The 18246-nt window shown below is 47.6% G+C and overlaps 1 protein-coding gene across 1 annotated transcript in view; it reads right to left on the bottom strand.

The window, feature by feature from the left end:
* Window positions 1-18246, bottom strand: part of PRKAR2B (protein kinase cAMP-dependent type II regulatory subunit beta) — a 428684-nt gene that overhangs the window by 213686 nt on the left and 196752 nt on the right. Inside the window, exon 2 of the mRNA XM_086967160.1 lies at window positions 17265-17300. Within this exon, the coding sequence (XP_086823286.1) occupies window positions 17265-17300 (36 nt within the window). The remainder of the gene's footprint in view (window positions 1-17264; window positions 17301-18246) is intronic.

Below are 18246 nucleotides of genomic sequence, written 5' to 3'. Positions count from 1 at the left end.
AGATCATTTAAAAGGCGGAAAAACCCTCAGGTGTGGATACCTCAGCGCTTGGTTAATGTATTCAAGCAGCATACCATTAGATCATATAGAATAGCTTGAGACCCAACTAGTCAGAGGTGGAAATCCTCACTTGTGATACAAGACTCTACCACCACATTTCCTCAGGCCATTGTGAGATCTCCAACCACCCAATAAAGTGAAGACTTTGAATGTGATTTTGGATTTTAAACTTTCTCCTAAAACAAAGATAACCATAAAATAAAAAGTAATGTGCACCACCTTGATACTATTGCAACATTTAGTTCTGCATGTGGGATTCCCCCACAGAGTTTAGGCTTTGATACCATTACTGCTGAAATATCTTAACTTTGTGAATGAACTCTGGTAATCTAATCCTCAAACCACAGCAAATCCAGAAAACTGTGGTCAGACCAGATCTAAACCCATTCAGAAACCACACCATCACGGTCCATGCCTTTCACTGGTTCTCATTTGCAAGACGTATCTCTTTCAGGCACTTTGTATAGTGTGCCAGGATACTCATGGGACAGGGCAAGACTTCCTTTAATCCAAACCCAAAATCTACCATCAAAAGAGGAATCTCAGTTCTTTATAGGCCCACTCTGGATCATCTTTCTGTGTTCACAGAGGCAAGCTCTGAACCACCTTCTCTGCACCAGCAAGAATACTTAGCAACCATCTAGATTAGAATTCTAAAAAGTAATAAAGACTTGGTTGTTCCATAAAACAAGATAAATCAGGGACTGCGAAAAAGAAAGATGGTATCTATACACATAACTGTGAACCTTTCCTTGGCTCTCGGCTTTAGGAGGGGGGGGCTCCTTCGAGGCACTGAAAAGCACTTCTGCAAGCCTGTCTGCGCCAGTCAAAGCCCGGAAGAGGCTGGGCTAGGCCACATCTCTTTATTTAGAAACAAACTTGAGCGAGAAACAAATATTATGAATGTGCAGGCATACAATAATTAGACTGAAGTGATAAACAATGTAACAACAAACAATTGAGAAAACTTCTAGTTTTGTTTGTCACAAAATCATTTAAAATGTTTAAATTGTTTTATATACAATATTTAAAATGTGGAATTGTAGACATCATAATACATACTTTACATCATACACAGTGTTCTAATCAGTGATCAATGAATTTTGGAAGGAGGGGCCCCTACATGCAGAATATACTTGCTTAGCGTAGGTAAATTAGCACGGGGGGGGGGGGAGAACTTAAGAAAATGTACACAATATGAATTGTATATCTGGGCAATACAACAATAACAGTATAAACAAGCATTTACAATGCAATGGTCTCTGCCTTATTAAAGGTAAAGCTATTGGCATTGCTCATGACTTTTTTTTTCATTTTTTAAAAAAAACATAAATAAATGGTATTGTCATTTACAATGGCAATAGGTGAGCATTGGAGAGTAGTAGAGAGTATTTGCGGACACAGAGCCACACACACAGAAAGCCACACACGCACACACAGAGCCACACACACACACAGAGCCCCACACAAACTAACACAGAGCCCCACACACACACACAGAGCCCCACACACACACACACACAGCGAGCCACACACACACAGAGAGCCACACACACACCCAGAGAGCCACACACACACAGAGAAACCTACACAGAGAGCCCCACAGAGAGAGCACCACACACACACACACACAGAGCCCCACACACGTTTCTTCAGCCATAACTGCTTTCTAGGAGCTGCTTGTCGAGAAAAAAAAGTATATTTTGGTGAGATCAGAACCCCGTATTGCCACCATTACGTATTGGACTAGATTAAAAACAAAAGAGGGGCTCCGAGCCCAGGCCCTCGGCTGCTACAAGGGCGGCGCAGCAGTGGGCACGCGCTCTGAGAGGCTCGGGCGCGCTGGAAGTCCACAGGGAACTGGATTTATCGTATATCAGTCTGTGAGGTATACACCCGTTACAACGCATCTTTTACTCCGCACTACCATTACAACGCGACTTTTACAACGCATACCATTACAACGCATTGCGCTGGGGGGCGCTCTAGGATAGGGAATAAGTATAATTTACTATCCAACACCTTCCCTAGGGTCCACGGGGACTGGAGTTAGAATAGTAAATTATACTTACCACTATCCAGCACCTCAAAGCGCTATGCGTTGTAATGGTATGCGTTGTAATGGTCGCGTTGTAATGGTAGGTAGTTGTAACGGTATGCGTTGTAACATGGTACATCCGTCTGTGATTACGACATTGAAGGAGACACATCTCCGGCAGATTTATAATATCGAATCGTGAGGCCGGGGAGGGAGCGATTGCCCCAGGCACTGTCTGAGAAGACAATAAAGTTGAAATATGGGCAACAATAAAAGGCGGGAAGCTGCAGAATGCGCGGCTGCCTTTGATAAATATTGATGAGCCGGGCAGGCTGCGACTGCGGGCGAACGAGGCGGCGGGAGACAGGCCTTTGAGAGGGTCGTTCCGAGGAGGCAGATTGTAATGAAGTGCAGCAGAGGGACGGGAAACTTGCTCCGAAAACCTGCTCGCAAATGAGATCAGGTGGGGAGGGGGACTCCCCGTCCCTGGTCGTGCATCTTCTCAGTATTAGCAGTCACCAGTCTCACTTCATAGGACACCCAAGACGATCTTGCAAAATTAAAATTTGTTTTTGTATATAGTGCTTCATATTGCGCCTCAGCCATTTCTAATCGCTATAAATAACAGGTGTTACTGCAACACAATAATATGACGGTCAATTTACCTACTCCTGGGGGGTGGCTGGGATACATGCTCTTGACCTGCAGATCATCTCAGGTTTCGAAGGCATGCGTTTCAAGTGCTACACCACCCTCCCAACATCAAAATCAACTGTTTGTAACCTCCGACAACCCAGAAAAGACACTCTTCTCACACAAGACCCCCGGTGGTGCACTTGTAAAACCTAACACTACCAGGGGCAACAGACGTGTTTAAACCAGCACATACATCTACACTAAATGCATTTATTTATAACAAGTGAGTTTATTGCTTACAGGCAGCCAGGAGTTTTACATAAACGCTGAAGGCCTGCTTGGATCCAGAAACAAGAGGGAGGATGCAAGGGCCGGACGCGGCGGGCAGAAATGGCTGCCGCAAAGCTCCGACATTTTCGGAATCGGGGGCGTGTTTTTTGTTGAGTGACGGATGATGTCACGGTGAGAGAGAACGCAAAAAACATGCCCCCGAATCCGAAAAAGACGGGGCTTAAAGGGAGTGACGCCCATCTCCTCCAATGGCTAGCCAGCATTTACGAGGCCAGCCAATGGAGAAGAGGGGCGGGTTCAAGCCCCCTAACTAAAAAACATTAAATCTTCGGACCGGACTGCGCAAGCTCGGATATCCGCTCATAGACCTTGAGGCGACACCCCGTGAATGCGTGCACCGGGGCTCTGGGGTGGCTCCCAAGGCGGCTCTCTTGGGGAGGGGCGGTAGGGAGAGGCTCGGTAGCGCCGGGCCGGCTCAAATAGAGTGTAAATGATTGCAAAAGATCACGAGAGGACTGGAGAAATCAATACGGTAAGGGAACGACAGTGGCAGTGTCTCCCGACCCCGTTTGGCGCCAGGTAACATTTTGAGAGTGGAACACTCTGAATAGCATTGCGGATCATGCTGTAAACTCTGTCACTTTTTAGAATTGATTACAATTTTTAAATATCACTTTCGCCGTGTAAAATTGATAATGAATTTTAAACCACCCACGCTGTGCTGATATTGAAATTGACTACTAATTTTAATCACTCACCCACCGCGCATCTACGATCTTCCCCGGAGCTGCAAGGGGCATTGGGGCTCACTTTCGAAGTCTGTGCTCGGTGTTTCAGCCTGCACGCCCCGGCCCGACTCGGTATCCAATACCGTTGAGCGGAGGGCAGGACAGGTAAGAGCCAGACACACCCAGACACCCTGAGACAGTCGAGCGGTTAGCGCTCTAGCCTCACATCTGAAAGGGCTATTTAGCCACTCGTCGGCTCAAGCGTGCAGCGGTTGCGCGCAGGGGGGCTCCTAAGTCAGTGCCTAAGACGAGCCAAAGACTAGCCCGTCTGCGCACGCCCGCGACAGGACGGGGCCAGGGGCCAGGGACCATGGAAATATCCACCGATGCCCTATTAACTGTTCCTAGCACCCAGAGAACCTATAGATCTCAGGTACTTTTTGGTATACAAGACAGTCTCCCGAGGGGTTGTAGCAAGAGGGTGGATGTCAGTCTGGAAGGCCCGTTCTCCGGCAACAATTGTAAAGCCCAGTTCCATACATTACTTGAGGACAGGACCCCTTCTGGCAGCCAGTCACAGATGCAACCATTCGATAGGGAGCCGATAGATTGTAACACCGCCCAAATTCACAGGGTGGTTGCTGACACATCTCTAGGGAGCAAGAATCTGCTCTGTAACATCAGATCTCTATCTGAACATTCCTCAGAGGTATGGTACCTTATCTCTTCTGAAGAACCCGATATATGCTTCCTGACAGAAACATGGCTAAAGCCCCACTCGGTCCCTGCTATAAACTTAGGAATCCCAGCTGGGTATAAAATAGTTAGGTTAGACCGGCCTATTAAGACAGGAGGGGGAATAGCGATTGTTCATAAGCAGGAAATAGACATCTCTGTGATTGAAGGACTATGTACCCCCGAGCTAGAACTTCTGATTTTTAATATCAAAACTATGCCCAAAGGGAGCAGGAAAGGGGCTCTGGTATATCGCCCCCCTGGTCCATGTACCAATTTCTCCATTTCACTTGTAGAAGCATTAGCTCCTCATGTACATGAAAATAGTGACTTTCTGCTTCTAGGTGACATCAATGTCCATAGTGAACAAGCAGAATGCAATGAGGCACAATCCCTATTAATGGATCTGTCCCTACTGGGACTGAAACAAGCAAATAGTGGCCCTACACATCAGGCAGGACACACCCTGGACTTGGTCCTGTCTAACTCCCCTATGATTAAATGCTTGCCTCCATCTCAAGTAGAGTGGACTGATCATTTCATTATTGAATTTTATACTCCTATTGTGAACCCCCCTTTAACCTGTCGGATTACCTTATCTAGTAAAAGGAGACAATGGCACAAAATGACTCAGGAGTCTTTTAAAGACAGATATGTAGAATCCACCCTGATCCCTACTAAGAACATTTAGACTGCTCTGGTTAAATTTGAAGGGGCGATTGCTACAGCAGTAAATGACATCGCACCGCTAAAACAATTTAAGTCTCGCCCAGCACATAAACAAGAAGTCTGGTTCTCAGAGCATCTAAGATCGCTAAAACAAGCAGCTAGAAAACTTGAAAAGAAATGGAGAGCATCCCATTTGGCCGAGGACAAAAAATGTTATTGGAACTCCCTCACCACATATCACAAAGCCATTCGCGCTGCACGGAAAAATTACATTGCATCCCAGCTCATGGCTGTGGGAATCATGACTTGACCGGTTTTGTATCTGTGGTACTTAAATAACATGCTAGCCTATCGGACCCTGAATCTCTTAGTGATAGTTGTTGACAGTAGCCAGCTTCATACCGACGTTGTTGTGTTGTTAGACCTCTTGACTCAGCCGACCCACTTAAAGAATTAGTATGTACTGGCTGTTGTGATCCCTTGAAATGAAGAAAAGTCAAGTTTTAAACAAATTTATGCAGGTGCCTGTTTTTTATCAATTTCAGTTCCATGCTGTGTTATATTGTTACATTGTCCATCTTGTTTGAACTCTTGGGTCATGCTGATTCTTTGCTACTTCTGCACTTTATGAATTTTGCAGTTTATTTGGACCTGCCACATTATATTATTAAATAGTCGATCTAATCTGATCTTAAATTCTACAAGGATCACTCTGTACATATGCAGTGGATGTAGTAGTTACTTTCTTGTTTTGTGCTTCTCTGTGACTATGCGCTGCGAAGTTCCAGAAGATGATTAATGTAATGAGAATTGGAGTTTATGATGGTATGCTTTTATAATAATTGATTTTCATATTGTATTGGGATATTTTACTGTCCACTTTGATGGTTATGTCAACCGAATAAAGTTTTTGATGATAAAACACTGGTGTTCATACACAAAACTGTGAACCTTTCCTTCAATTTCTTTCACTTTCAAATATTCATGCATAATGGATCACGTAAACACAGCTAAATACAGACTAAAGGGGTATGTGAGGCACCAAGCAAAGCAAGAAAAAGGTGACTTCTTGGTTACTTTGCACACAACACTGAAAGAATTGAGCAGCAGCTACACATCGGGCAACCTTCATGAAAATATGAAAGTCCAGGTCATCCGGGGTGCCAGTCTGCCAAGCTACGCCATCTAGTCCTAGGAAAGTCAGTCATTTCCATGAAGTCATGCTGATGGTTACGGGGATCTCATGAACTTTACACATCATTTTCCAAAATGTTTGTGTATATCCCCCGGTTCAGTAAATTGTTTGTGAAGGGGTCTGGGACATCTGGGATCAGCTATGGCAATTTATCTGTAGCTGATAAATACTTCAATTTTACAGTTATGTCATTTCCTACCTTCATGAGCAGTAGTGACATAAGGGTTATGACATGCTTCAGGAACTCTAGGTCTCCTAATAGGGCCTTCCAGCTTCAGAAATGTACTCTACCACAGGATTTCTGACAGTGCTCATTCAACCTCCCGCCAGAAGCCTTCACTCTCTGCCCCACCTCAAACATTTGCTTTGCCTTTCTCTACAAGGCCTCACCTGTGAGTGTGGCTCTTACCATGAGTGTGTGTGTGTGTATATATATATATATATATATATATATATATATATATATATATATATATATATATATATATATATATATATATATATATATTAGCAAAAGAGGTAGGCAGCAACATGAACTAAAAATCAACTCGTTAATGGGAAGCCTGGCATGCAATGAGACACATGTGTAATCTAAACTGTTTTGAGGAAACAACGCATGAGTAATTGGTTACTATTTTGGACTCGTAAACATGCATTCCATGATCACATTTTTAAAAGATTCAAATAACTTAAGACTTTCCCCCGTCATTTTAAGGCAAATGTAGGCTAACATAAGTTCTCCATCCCTCCACCTTGCGGAGATCACACCAACCCAACTAACAAGGTTGGATAGGTTTCCTTACATCACAACAGTTTTCCAGATCATTTCTTACTGAGTGTCCCACTGTAGTTCCATTTCCATTTTGCTTTTCCAGCAAACACATCAATACCTCTTCAAATGTTGTCCTGAATGAAGGCTTTCAGCCCACTTTAGTCGTCTGACTCTCCACCACTACGTGTATCATAAAATCATACATTCTTTGCAAATACCTGGGATTATCTTTCTGTAGCTTAATCTCTAGGAAAGACAGTGACCACTATAGAATCTTCTATTGCTCCCTCACTTCTCTTACAATCCAACTGCGGTTGTGAATAGTCATTAACATAAGGTCATTGTATTCCAAAAGGGATCCAGTCTTAAACACTCCCTTTAAAAGTGCTAACAACGACTGGATGTAGTTGGGTTATGAACCCAGCAACCAGAAATAATTGGGTACATCTTAAACAATATTTCAGGGTGCACGTATTGATAGAGACTTGATTATCTCACATCCAATGACTAGCTGCAAATTTCTATAACCTATTCTAAATGTCTCTTCTGCCTGCACTATCCTCTTTGATGACACACACATCTCCTAGCGTTTTATTCCATCTGTCTTGAAAATAAAATAATGCACCGTGGCGCGCCTATTCTTAAATGCAGATGCTGTTATGATAATTCAAGCAAGGTCTCTCTATGTGACTCAGAGTGCTTTAAATGGTAACGTGTGGAATATTTGAGATCCGACTCCTCCCCAATTCTAATTCCTCACTCTAAGTATCATAGAAGTTCTTACACCATAGAGCTACGCAATGTGGTTTGGCAGCCTATTCACTGAACTGCAAACTGGGCTCCGCAAGGAGACCTCCATGTTCTTTTGCGGTCATTCCCTCCTAACACTTCTAATGGCAGTACATACTCAGCACATTGTGAACTTTGTCCAGATTCCAGAATGCATCAGCACTACTTTAATGAGGTATGTTCAAAGAGTCTTTTACCAGCATATGAAGCAATGTCATAGTAAACAATGTGACAAATAACAGTTAATAATAAATTAGTCGTCTTCTCACATCTTATTTGTTCTTTGATTTTTCCTGCATTTTGTTCAGGAATTCCTTATCAGGTTAGAAATACCACAGCTGACCTGTTTTATCCCTTTATAAAATGGGACTTTTTCATCGTGAAGGTCTTGTACACAAACGAGTCCTTCGGGTGAGAACTCAGTAGATAGCCGTAACAGAAAACATGCAGTGATCCTCGTTCAAGACTTGAAGTTTAGGAACGCAACCCACCCTATTAAGGATCACACACATTTCATTTGACTGGGAAATCCATCTTGAAAGTTCCTTCTTGGTAATTTACTCTTGAAAGGTGGCTCCTTCTAAAGTAAAGGGCATCACCAGGGAGGCGACTCCATCTTGCACTCAGCTAAGACTCACAGACAAGCCAAATAGTTTAGACTTTGAACATGCAACGTTAAAGCCAACTATGCATTTAATTGGCGGAATTGTGGTAAATCAAGATCTGTGGAGGTATCTAGTAACACATCACCAATAGATAGTGCTGTGAGACACATTTAGTTCCATCGTTCCATTCCAAATTCTGTGTGTTGCTAACGGCTCCAGCACCCCACATAAGGATAGTAAGTGTATATTTAATGTCCAATGCGTACCCAGCATTGATAATGACTCAATACTAATTACACATTGGCAACTATACCAGGTACTCTTCACCAGGCTGAAAATTAAAGAGACTGTAACACCAGTGGGTATAGCTTTAACTAGATTGACATATAACAACTCAATAATACTTGTCAGGCCCAGTCTCAAATGTTTCAGTGTAATAATTCTACCAAGTCAATCACAGCTAAAAGTGTCAAAGGCTTTTTCAACGTAAATGTGCTAAATAGTTTATCTCCTTGACACATTTTCCCATGAATTTGACAATTAACAACATTTAAATGTCTTAGGTTTCCCAATGTATTTCCACGTGGTATAAATGCAGCCTAATTCCGATATATGAATGTCAGAACAATCCTTTTCAATCTGATGCCAATTTCCTTTGCAAAGATTTGGCTGCCATCGTTTATACATGAAAGTTGATGATGTGCTGAGCAATTGGTAAAATGTTCACCTGGAATGGGTAGGACACTTACCACTACCCTATACAAAGGATCTGTGAGAAAACCATTGTCAATATCCTCATTCTCCACTGTGGCCAAATGTGGGGTTATCATGCATGAAAACATCTGATAAAAAGCAACTTATTTGGGGGCGTGGCCAAGATGGCGTCGGAGTAGGACGCTTTCTCGAGCCTCTCCGACGCCGATCCTGCACAGCGGCTGATTGCGGGGTCCCGAGGCATCCTACCTGCGCTGTTCGATCGGCGGGGGCTGCCGATAGCTGGCGGTGTGTACCGGTGTCCTCCAGTCGTCGGAGGGAGTCCGGTGGAAAGCGGGAGCTGGGTACTGAGCGGCGGCCTGCACCGCGGCGGCCTCACGTGATTTGGTGACCAGAGGAGGCGGAGCAGTCCCGGACCTTGCCGCGCCACCAGCGCAGGGTCCGTCGCGCTGAGCGGAGGCAGCGAGGGTCCGAGCCCGCCGGCGGAAGGAGCGTCCTCTGCAGGACACTGGTAGGAGAGATCGAAGGCCCGGGCTCGGGCCGGTGCTAGACGACACCTGAGACCAGCGGAGGACCGAGGGGCGGCCCCCGGAACCTCGGAGCCGGCCCGAGCACTACAACGTCGGCCCAGCGGAAGTAGAGCAGGGGGATTCCTCACCCCAGGGAGCAGCAGACAGGCGAGCCTGCCGGCGGAGGAAGGCTAGCGGGGTGACGAAGTGGCGAAGCCCCGTCTCGGCGCATGATCGCGCGCCTCATTGGTGACTGCCGGATTTGGGCCTGATCGGTGCAGGAGGCCGGAGGGCCGAAGCGTGGACTAGCATACCCCTGCACACAACGAGGTGAGACGCGTAGAGCCGGCGGCCGTTCCAAGGCAGCGGCTGCGCCTGGGATACCGTCGGGGGCCCTGGGCACTGGTGTTAAGACTGTGGAGTGGCTTGCCGATACCCTGGAGGTGGGCTTTTACGGCGGCGCCTAGAGAGAGCGGGACATTCGCGCCTTGCCGGTACGGATTTGGAGAGTGGCGCGCTGTGCCTGCCGCCACTTGAATGCTGGGCCCTTGTGGCGGCCAAGTGCTTGGAGCCACTTTGGAGGCACCCTAACGCTGGCTGCCCGATCTGGAAGATCCCTGCTTGGCTGTTGGAGGGGACACGTGCCATATTGGGGTCCCGTAGGCCCTAAGCCTAGTAGTCTGCCTTGAGGTGCAGGCCTCTCCGGCCGCCTTCTGCCCCTGGGTTGACTCTGGGGCACTGGCACCCCGGCGCTTCGAAGTGGCCTGGAAGGAGCGAGGCCGCACTGCCGTAGGAGGGTACCCGTCTGTCCACTGGAGTGGACGAACAGCACCTTTGGGGTCGCCTTGACGCAGTGAGTTGCCGTCCCGACTCTCGCCCTCCGAGTGCGGTGATCTGGAGCCTGAGTGCAGGAGTGGAGCAGAGACTGACCACCATGTCCAACTCGCAGCGCAGAGGGGGCAAGACGGGGAAGGAAGTAGTCCCCAAACCGTCACAGCAACCGGCTTCGCCTGGGGCCAGTGGCTCCTCCAGACAGTCAGATGATGAGGCGCCGGCGACCAAAGCCTTCATGAAAGAACTCTTCGCCACTATCAAAGACGATATTTCCGAACTCCGTACGCAGTTAGCCTCGGACCTCAGAGAAGTGCGGAGAGACGTGGATGGGATCGGCAAAAGGGTGGCGACGCTGGAGGACCATGATCTTAACATGGCGAATGATGTCCATCAACTCCAACAGGACATCATACGCCTTACGGAGCAAAATCTGGATTTACAAACCCACGCGGAAGACTTGGAGAACCGCTCCAGGAGAAATAACATTCGTATTAAAGCGGTGCCGTGGGACGGCGAGGCAGGGGACCTACGTGGGTACGTCCTGGCCCTGTTTCTCCAGATCTTGGAGGATGAGGAGGTGCGTGACATCCAGATGGACAGAGTGCACAGGGTTGGCCTACCCAGGAGGGGCGGTGGGCCACCTCCTGACATCCTCGTTTGTGTCCACGACTTCCAGTTGAAGGAGAAGATCTTACGAAAAGCGAGAACCACGACCTCGTTGCAATTTAGGGGCCACCGCCCCCAGCTTTTCCAGGACCTGGCTGCGACGACCTTACAGAAGCGGAGGGACTTCCGCCCTGTGACCGCCTTCCTCAGGGAACGCGGAATATCCTACTCCTGGGGCCATCCCTTCCGGATCATCTTCCGTTGGGAAAATCGATTGCGACAGATCAACTCCCTGCGGGAAGCGAAGGATCTCCTAGGTATCGAAGAGGCAGACCCGACGCAAGAGGCGCGTGGCTCCCCGTTCCGAGGCGGCGGCGCTCTTCATCTTGGCACAATGTGGGCCCAACCACGGAACGACGACGGCCGGATTCAGCGACTAGTGAGCAGGAGCGAGGAGCTGCAGTGGCTTCAGTGGCCTCCGCCACCATGACGGATTCCCAGATGAGCTCTGGTGCAGCGTGACCCCGAACTCGCGGATTGGCGTCGGAGGGGCTCTTGGCTTGAGGTCCCCGGGGTACAATGGTACTTTTGGAGAAGACACCCCGAACTATGGACCTGGGGGTCCTCAGGTGGACCCCCCCGCCCCAACCCCAGTCCAGTGGGAGACTTCTGAACCACGACCTACTGGAACTGAAGACTGCGAGGTTCAGGTTCAGTGCCTTGAGTTGTCTTTTGTTGTTTCTTGTTCTTGAGGGGGGGAGGGTGGGACTCTTGGAGCTCTACGTATGAGTGTCATGGCGGGTGGTTTGGTTTGGGGCTGGGGGTAAGGGGGGTGGCGGCGGCGAGGTGGGTTGTGTGTATGCTGAGGATATTTTCGATGACAGTCCCCTCTATGTTTGTAAGTTGCTTCGAGATGTGCCCTTTCATGACCCTTGTGTACCTTCGGAACATGAATGCCGGGCGCGGCCTGCGGTATAACCATGTGGGCCTCTCGGAGTGGTTGTGGTCGGGCTGCTTCCCTCGACTCTTTCCGTGGGCTTGGGTCCTGCTGCATGTATGGGGACGGTGCAGGCGCCGTGGCGGTCTGGCTGTGAGCATGGCGTGGACTCTGTATTGCCTCTTATGCCTGTCTGCATAGGAACCTGGAATGTAAAGGGCCTTAACTCTCCGCAGAAACGGCAGAAGCTCTGGAAGTACATCATAGACCATCATTTAGATGTGGTGGCCCTCCAGGAGACTCATCTGGCTAGGAGGGATGAGTTGAGGCTTCGTCATAGGCAGTTCCCCCTTATCTACAGGGCGTCTGCGGCCACGAAGCATAGAGGGGTGGCCCTGCTATTCCGAGCCTCCCTGCATTTTCAACCCATGGGCGTCAGTGTGGATAAGGATGGTCGTTGGCTGCTGGTGAAGGGATTGTTGCGTGGCCGCCTGTGTACTTTTGCGGTGCTGTATGCCCCTAATGCGGGACAGAATGGTTTTCTGCAGGATTTGCTGGACAAGATGGGGGACTTTGTAGAGGGCCACTTACTCTTATTAGGGGATTTCAATATGGTCTGGGACAGGGGTCTAGATAGTTCTGGGGGCCGCAGGGCAGACACTGGAGTTTTTTCAGATGAAACCAAACGTCAGATAGGGGACATGGGACTGATTGATAGTTGGCGCTCTCTCCACTCTCAGACCAGGGACTACACCTTTTTCTCCAACGTACATCACTCGTACTCCCGCATTGACTATGTTTTGGTTAGTCAGGCCCTCCGGGGGGATCTACAATTAGCTGACATTCTTCCGCTCTCGCTCTCGGACCATAGCCTCGTGGTTCTGGGACTGCACTGGGCCACCGGGGGGGATGGTTGGCGCAAGTGGTATTTCCCAGCGGCTCTAGTGCGCGACGAGGAGTCGTGTAAAGCTCTGCGCAAGGCGATTGGTGACTTCTTCCTACTCAACCCACCTGCGGACACGTCGGTGTATACCACGTGGGATGCATGTAAGGCCTCTATACGGGGCACGTGCCTCGCCCTCAATGCTAATTTGAATAAGCTGAGGCGCAAGGAACGGGAGGCTCTGGAATTGGAACTGGCCTCCTTAGAGCAGGCTCACAAGGCGAACCCCTCCAGAGTGACTCTACGCCCCCTGACGGCGGTGCGAGGGAAACTGAGGGCCCATTACAATAACAGGGCGGAGTTTACTCTTCTGCGTCTTAGGCGCACCTCCTATTCCCAGGGCAACAAGATCGGGCGCCATCTTGCCCGACAACTCAGGGATAAGCGTGAAAAAGAGTATATAGGGGGCATTCGCGACCACATGGGCTCTGTTCAGCACAGAGATGCTGACAAAGCGACCATATTTGGGCGCTTTTATGCGGCACTCTACTCGAGGGACACCCTTGACTCAGACGCACAATCCAAATTCCTGGAGGGTCTGTCTCTCCCGAAAGTCTCTGCGGACTGGAATGATTCACTGTCCTCCCCCGTCACCCGGGAAGAGGTCTTAGACGCCATTAAAGGCCTGAAGCTGCACAAGGCCCCAGGGCCGGACGGCTACACGGCCCTCTTCTACAAAACGTTCGCTTCTGAGGTGTGTGACTACCTAGTCTCCCTTTTCAACGCGATGGCGTTTGATGGCAGAACCACGGACTCTATGGCCGAAGCACTAATCACTGTTATTCCCAAGCCGGGGAAGGATCCTACTCTCTGTACCGATCGCGCTTCTCAACTTGGACGCCAAGCTATATTCCTCTATCCTGGCGAGTAGACTGCAAGATTTGATGCCTACTCTGATCCATCCCGATCAATCGGGGTTTATTAAAGGCAGGCAGACCCATGATAACCTGCGCCGCGTCATACACCTCATCGAAAAGGCGGAACGTTTTCGCATGCCTGCGGTACTAGTGGGGCTTGACGCGGAGAAGGCTTTCGACCGCGTCGACTGGGGGTTTTTGCACAAGACACTGATAGCCTTCGGTTTCTCGCCCTCCTTCGTGAGGATGATTGAGGCCAACTACAGCGGCCCTTCATCTCGAGTGTTGATCAACGGCCATAGATCCTTGAATTTCCGTCACTCCCGAGGGACGCGTCAGGGATGTCCCCTCTCGCCCCTTCTATTTGCTCTTAGTATTGAGCCGTTGGCTGTGGCGGTGCGGGAAAATGAGAGGATTTTGGGTCTTCCCTTTACGGGCGAACAGCACAAGATCTCACTCTTTGCGGACGACGTCCTGTTGTCTCTCAGGGAGCCGGCGCTGTCGCTCCCGCATGTCCACTCGGTGCTCGCCGCCTACGAAGAGGTGGCGGGCTTCAAGGTCAATTTCGACAAATCCTACATCCTGAATCTGACCCTGTCGGCGGGGGAGGTTCAGCTGACCCGGCCACTCACCCCGCTCACCTGGGCGTCGGAGTCCTTGCTTTACCTGGGCGTGCGGTTGACCCCCTCTGTGAATGCCCTGTTCCAGGCTAACTTCCCTTCGATGTTCTCTTCTATTAGGGCGGAGCTGGAACGATGGAAGCCTAAATTCATCTCGTGGCTAGGCAGGATACACGCTCTTAAAATGGTGCTCCTACCCAAACTGTTATACCTCTTTCAGGCTTTGCCTATTCCGATAGGGTTAGATTACTTCCGCAGACTGAAGACTATGATGCTGAAATACGTCTGGCAGGGCGGCCGTGCAAGGCTTCCGTTCTCGGTCCTGCGGCGCCCACGCTTAGAGGGAGGGGTTGGCCTTTCTTTCTTCTCTCTCTTGCTACGACTGGCTATAACTAGGGAGGGTTGCTGGACTATGGGCGGAGCTTGGGCTCTACGGATACCTGTTCTGGACTGGAAGCTGCACTGGGTGGGGACTCCCCCATTGCTTGTCGGACTGTAGTTGGCTACCTATGACCTGTGGAGCTCCATCGCCCTTCTTTTTTGAATGCACCCTCCCTCCTTTTTTGCACCCCCTGTGTGGGGCTGAGTGGCGGTATGTCGCCTGTCTTTCCCCCCTTTTCCGGTTCCCCTCTTCCTGTTTCCCTCCCCCTTTCCGTTTCAACTGATATACTGCAAAATAAAATTTTTACAAAAAAAAAGCAACTTATTTCCCATCAGTCACAAGGGCCTTTGTGCTTACCAAATATATACACCTTAATCTCCTGGTCGGATACAGATCTCCATGTACCCAGGCAGCCATGCAATAAACTATTTTTAAATCATTCCCTAAAAACCTATAGATAAGACATCTTCACTCTCCTTGATGTATCTCATACATTTTCTGATATTTTAAAAAATCTTTGCTCATCTCTTACTGTGACTTCAACATACTTCCCAATTAATTTATCCTTTCATGCTTAGCTGTGAATCCCCTGTTTTTGAAATGTAACTAGTCTGGAGCACGACCTAATTTGTATTCTTTGAAATATATTCTAGTGTGTGTATGCAGTATTTGTACAGCACAAACCTAGCCAAAATGGGAGCAGAGCACTGTACAGGGTACAAACAAGTATAAAGTCTACAAGTAATAGAAGTAGCTGGGTTGGGGATGGTTAGTGCATTGTGAGGTACTGTTCTTTTATGAAATGAGTCTTCAACTCTTTCCTAAATTTGAACAACATTCGAGCAGTCCTGATGGATACAAGAATGTTGTTCCAGAGCCTGGGTGCATAGATGGAAATGGCCAGCTGCCTTGTTTTATAGTTTATACACTTCTTAGTCTGCAGTCTGATGGTGTCCTGGTGACACGTATGGCGAGAAGTAACAGAGATGGTTGGCTTGTCTGCAAGATAAGGGGTGCTGGTTGCAACAACTCTGTAAATGATGCAGCTGGTTTTGAAGATAATGCAGGCTTGCAAGGGTAACCTTTCGAGTTGAATGAGACATGCTGAGGCTTGTAGGATGCTTTTAAGGGGTGCCAGTGTGGAGTCTTGGGGCCATGGAGAAGGGCGAGAGAATGATGGTTTGACAGAAGTTCTGAAGTCACTTTCTGGAAGAAACTGTTTCACTTTCTTTAGAAGAAAGAGTAAGCACCAGGCCATCATTGTTTTTTTGGCAATGCCTTCCTTGAGGGTGAGTTTGGTGCCTAGGGGAATCTAAGTGACTTGGCATTTGGCAAAAATTGGGGTTCGACGTCATCAAGGTTCATGTCATTGAGACAGGATTGTACTGTTTCTTGTTTGTTGATCTTGCTAAATAACAAGAATTCTGACTTGGTCAGGTTGTTTCATCTGTGATTAGGAGGGCATTGTCTATGAAGCGTAATGTAGTGGTCTCTATGTTTCAATGTGATCTGAAAACTGAAGTCAGAATGATACTCGTGCAGGAGATGGTTAGCATTAATGTGACTTTGGAGTTGAACATAGCTGCTGTTTCAATGAGCTGGCCAATGAATGGTAGGTGAGTGATGGACCACCAGTTGGCAAGGTTACAAGGGCCTTGTGTAGCTGGGGATCTAGCCTGTCTTCAGGGCATCTGGGAAGATGCCGTGCATGAACGAGGTATTGTCAATAATAAATAGGGGTAAAACAGCATCCCTTAGGAGACCTTTGATGAAGGACAAGGGTAGGACATCACCTTTGTACTGGTTTCACAGTGCAAGGAGTGGTATTTCTTTGGTGTATCTATGGGATCCAAGTATTGGTCTTGAGATCGGGTAATTACCCAGTCTCAGCTTTGTTCAATTGTAAAAGTTACTTATTCTCCAGTAAAGCATTCTACTCATTGAACAAGTTATCGCAAACTCACTGGCCCTGCCAAATCCAAGACATACAAGGTCAAGGCCTCCAAGAATAAGATTTCTCACTTGACTAATTCCCTCTTTTTTCCCGTATGGCAACTGAACCCCGGTCATCCACTGTTAACAACTGTTGCCACTGCTCAGTGCATGTTGATTTCTATGAATAATTAAGAAAAACAGTTTAAAAAAACAGTTTCTCATAACAGAACAGAAAAGAAGGCACCACTCACAGAAGTACAGTTTATCTTGTCACATATTATACCGCAAAGAAAGCAGCGTCCGATAATAGAACTGCCTGGGTTTTCATGAACACTGTGCGACAGTCCATTTACTACTTCTAGAAGGTTGCAAACAAATACAATACAAAGTGGACATTGAATTTGCTTACCTGATGCACGTCGAGTAAACCTGTTTATTACTGGAGCTGTAACAAAAATAGAAAATGGTGTAAGATAATACTTTTGTTTCATTCAATTGTTTACATTTCCACTAAGACTCACAGAGCAGATTTGCATGCTGAATTGATGTTATATACCAAATTATAGATCTTGGGAACATATTGATCATTTGTGAAAACAAGCATCGTTTGATTGTGAATTTGTGGCAGAAAAGAGGTGGGCTTTAAAATTATGGTGAAGGGAAAACAGTGGAAGCAAAATAAAAAGGTTTCCAGCCTTATCGCAGGGTTATCGGTGGGTCTAAATCTGAGTTGCTTCCAAATGTGTTCTAATACTAGGTACCTTAAGTGCCACTATCGCAGAACTATAAATATTAGCATAAGACTGCCTGGCAAGCAAACCTTAGGTTCTAGTAATGTCTCCATGTTGAAAATTAGTACCAGGCCCATAGTGGCTGTGGTATCTAAAGCCAACAGCGCTGCGATACGCAGCTGGCAACAGTGCCAAGATTACAAATGCTTACAAGTGGCAGTGGGACTTAAGTATTAATTAAGGCAAATGTACTCGGCTTCCACTAATTGCCTATGGGGACATACCCCTGATGCATCAACAACCCATTTTGCGATTCCTTAATAGCGAAAAATACCGATTCGCTATTAAGGAATAGCAAAATGGAATGCATCAAGAAATCACTTAAAAAATAGCGATTTCTTAGAATTCCTTAATTGCGACTCGCAAATTGCGAGTCGCAATCAAGGAATACCTCCCCATTCATTCCTATGGGCCTGGAGGCCCATAGGAATGAATGGGAAGACAATCTCAATTTGCGAATAGCAATTAGCGATTCGCATATTGAGATTGCGATTTCAAGGGTGCAGGGGTGTCCAAAGGACACCCTGTTGCACCCCTGAAATTGATCTATGCACATATGTTGTGCACACACATGCCTTTGGGGCATGTGTGTGCGCTACA

Source organism: Lissotriton vulgaris, chromosome 1_1, assembly GCF_964263255.1.
Source record: "Lissotriton vulgaris chromosome 1_1, aLisVul1.2, whole genome shotgun sequence".
Taxonomy (NCBI): domain Eukaryota; kingdom Metazoa; phylum Chordata; class Amphibia; order Caudata; family Salamandridae; genus Lissotriton; species Lissotriton vulgaris.
The sequence above is the reverse complement of the archived record's forward strand: the minus strand, read 5'-3'. Positions and strand labels throughout refer to the sequence as shown.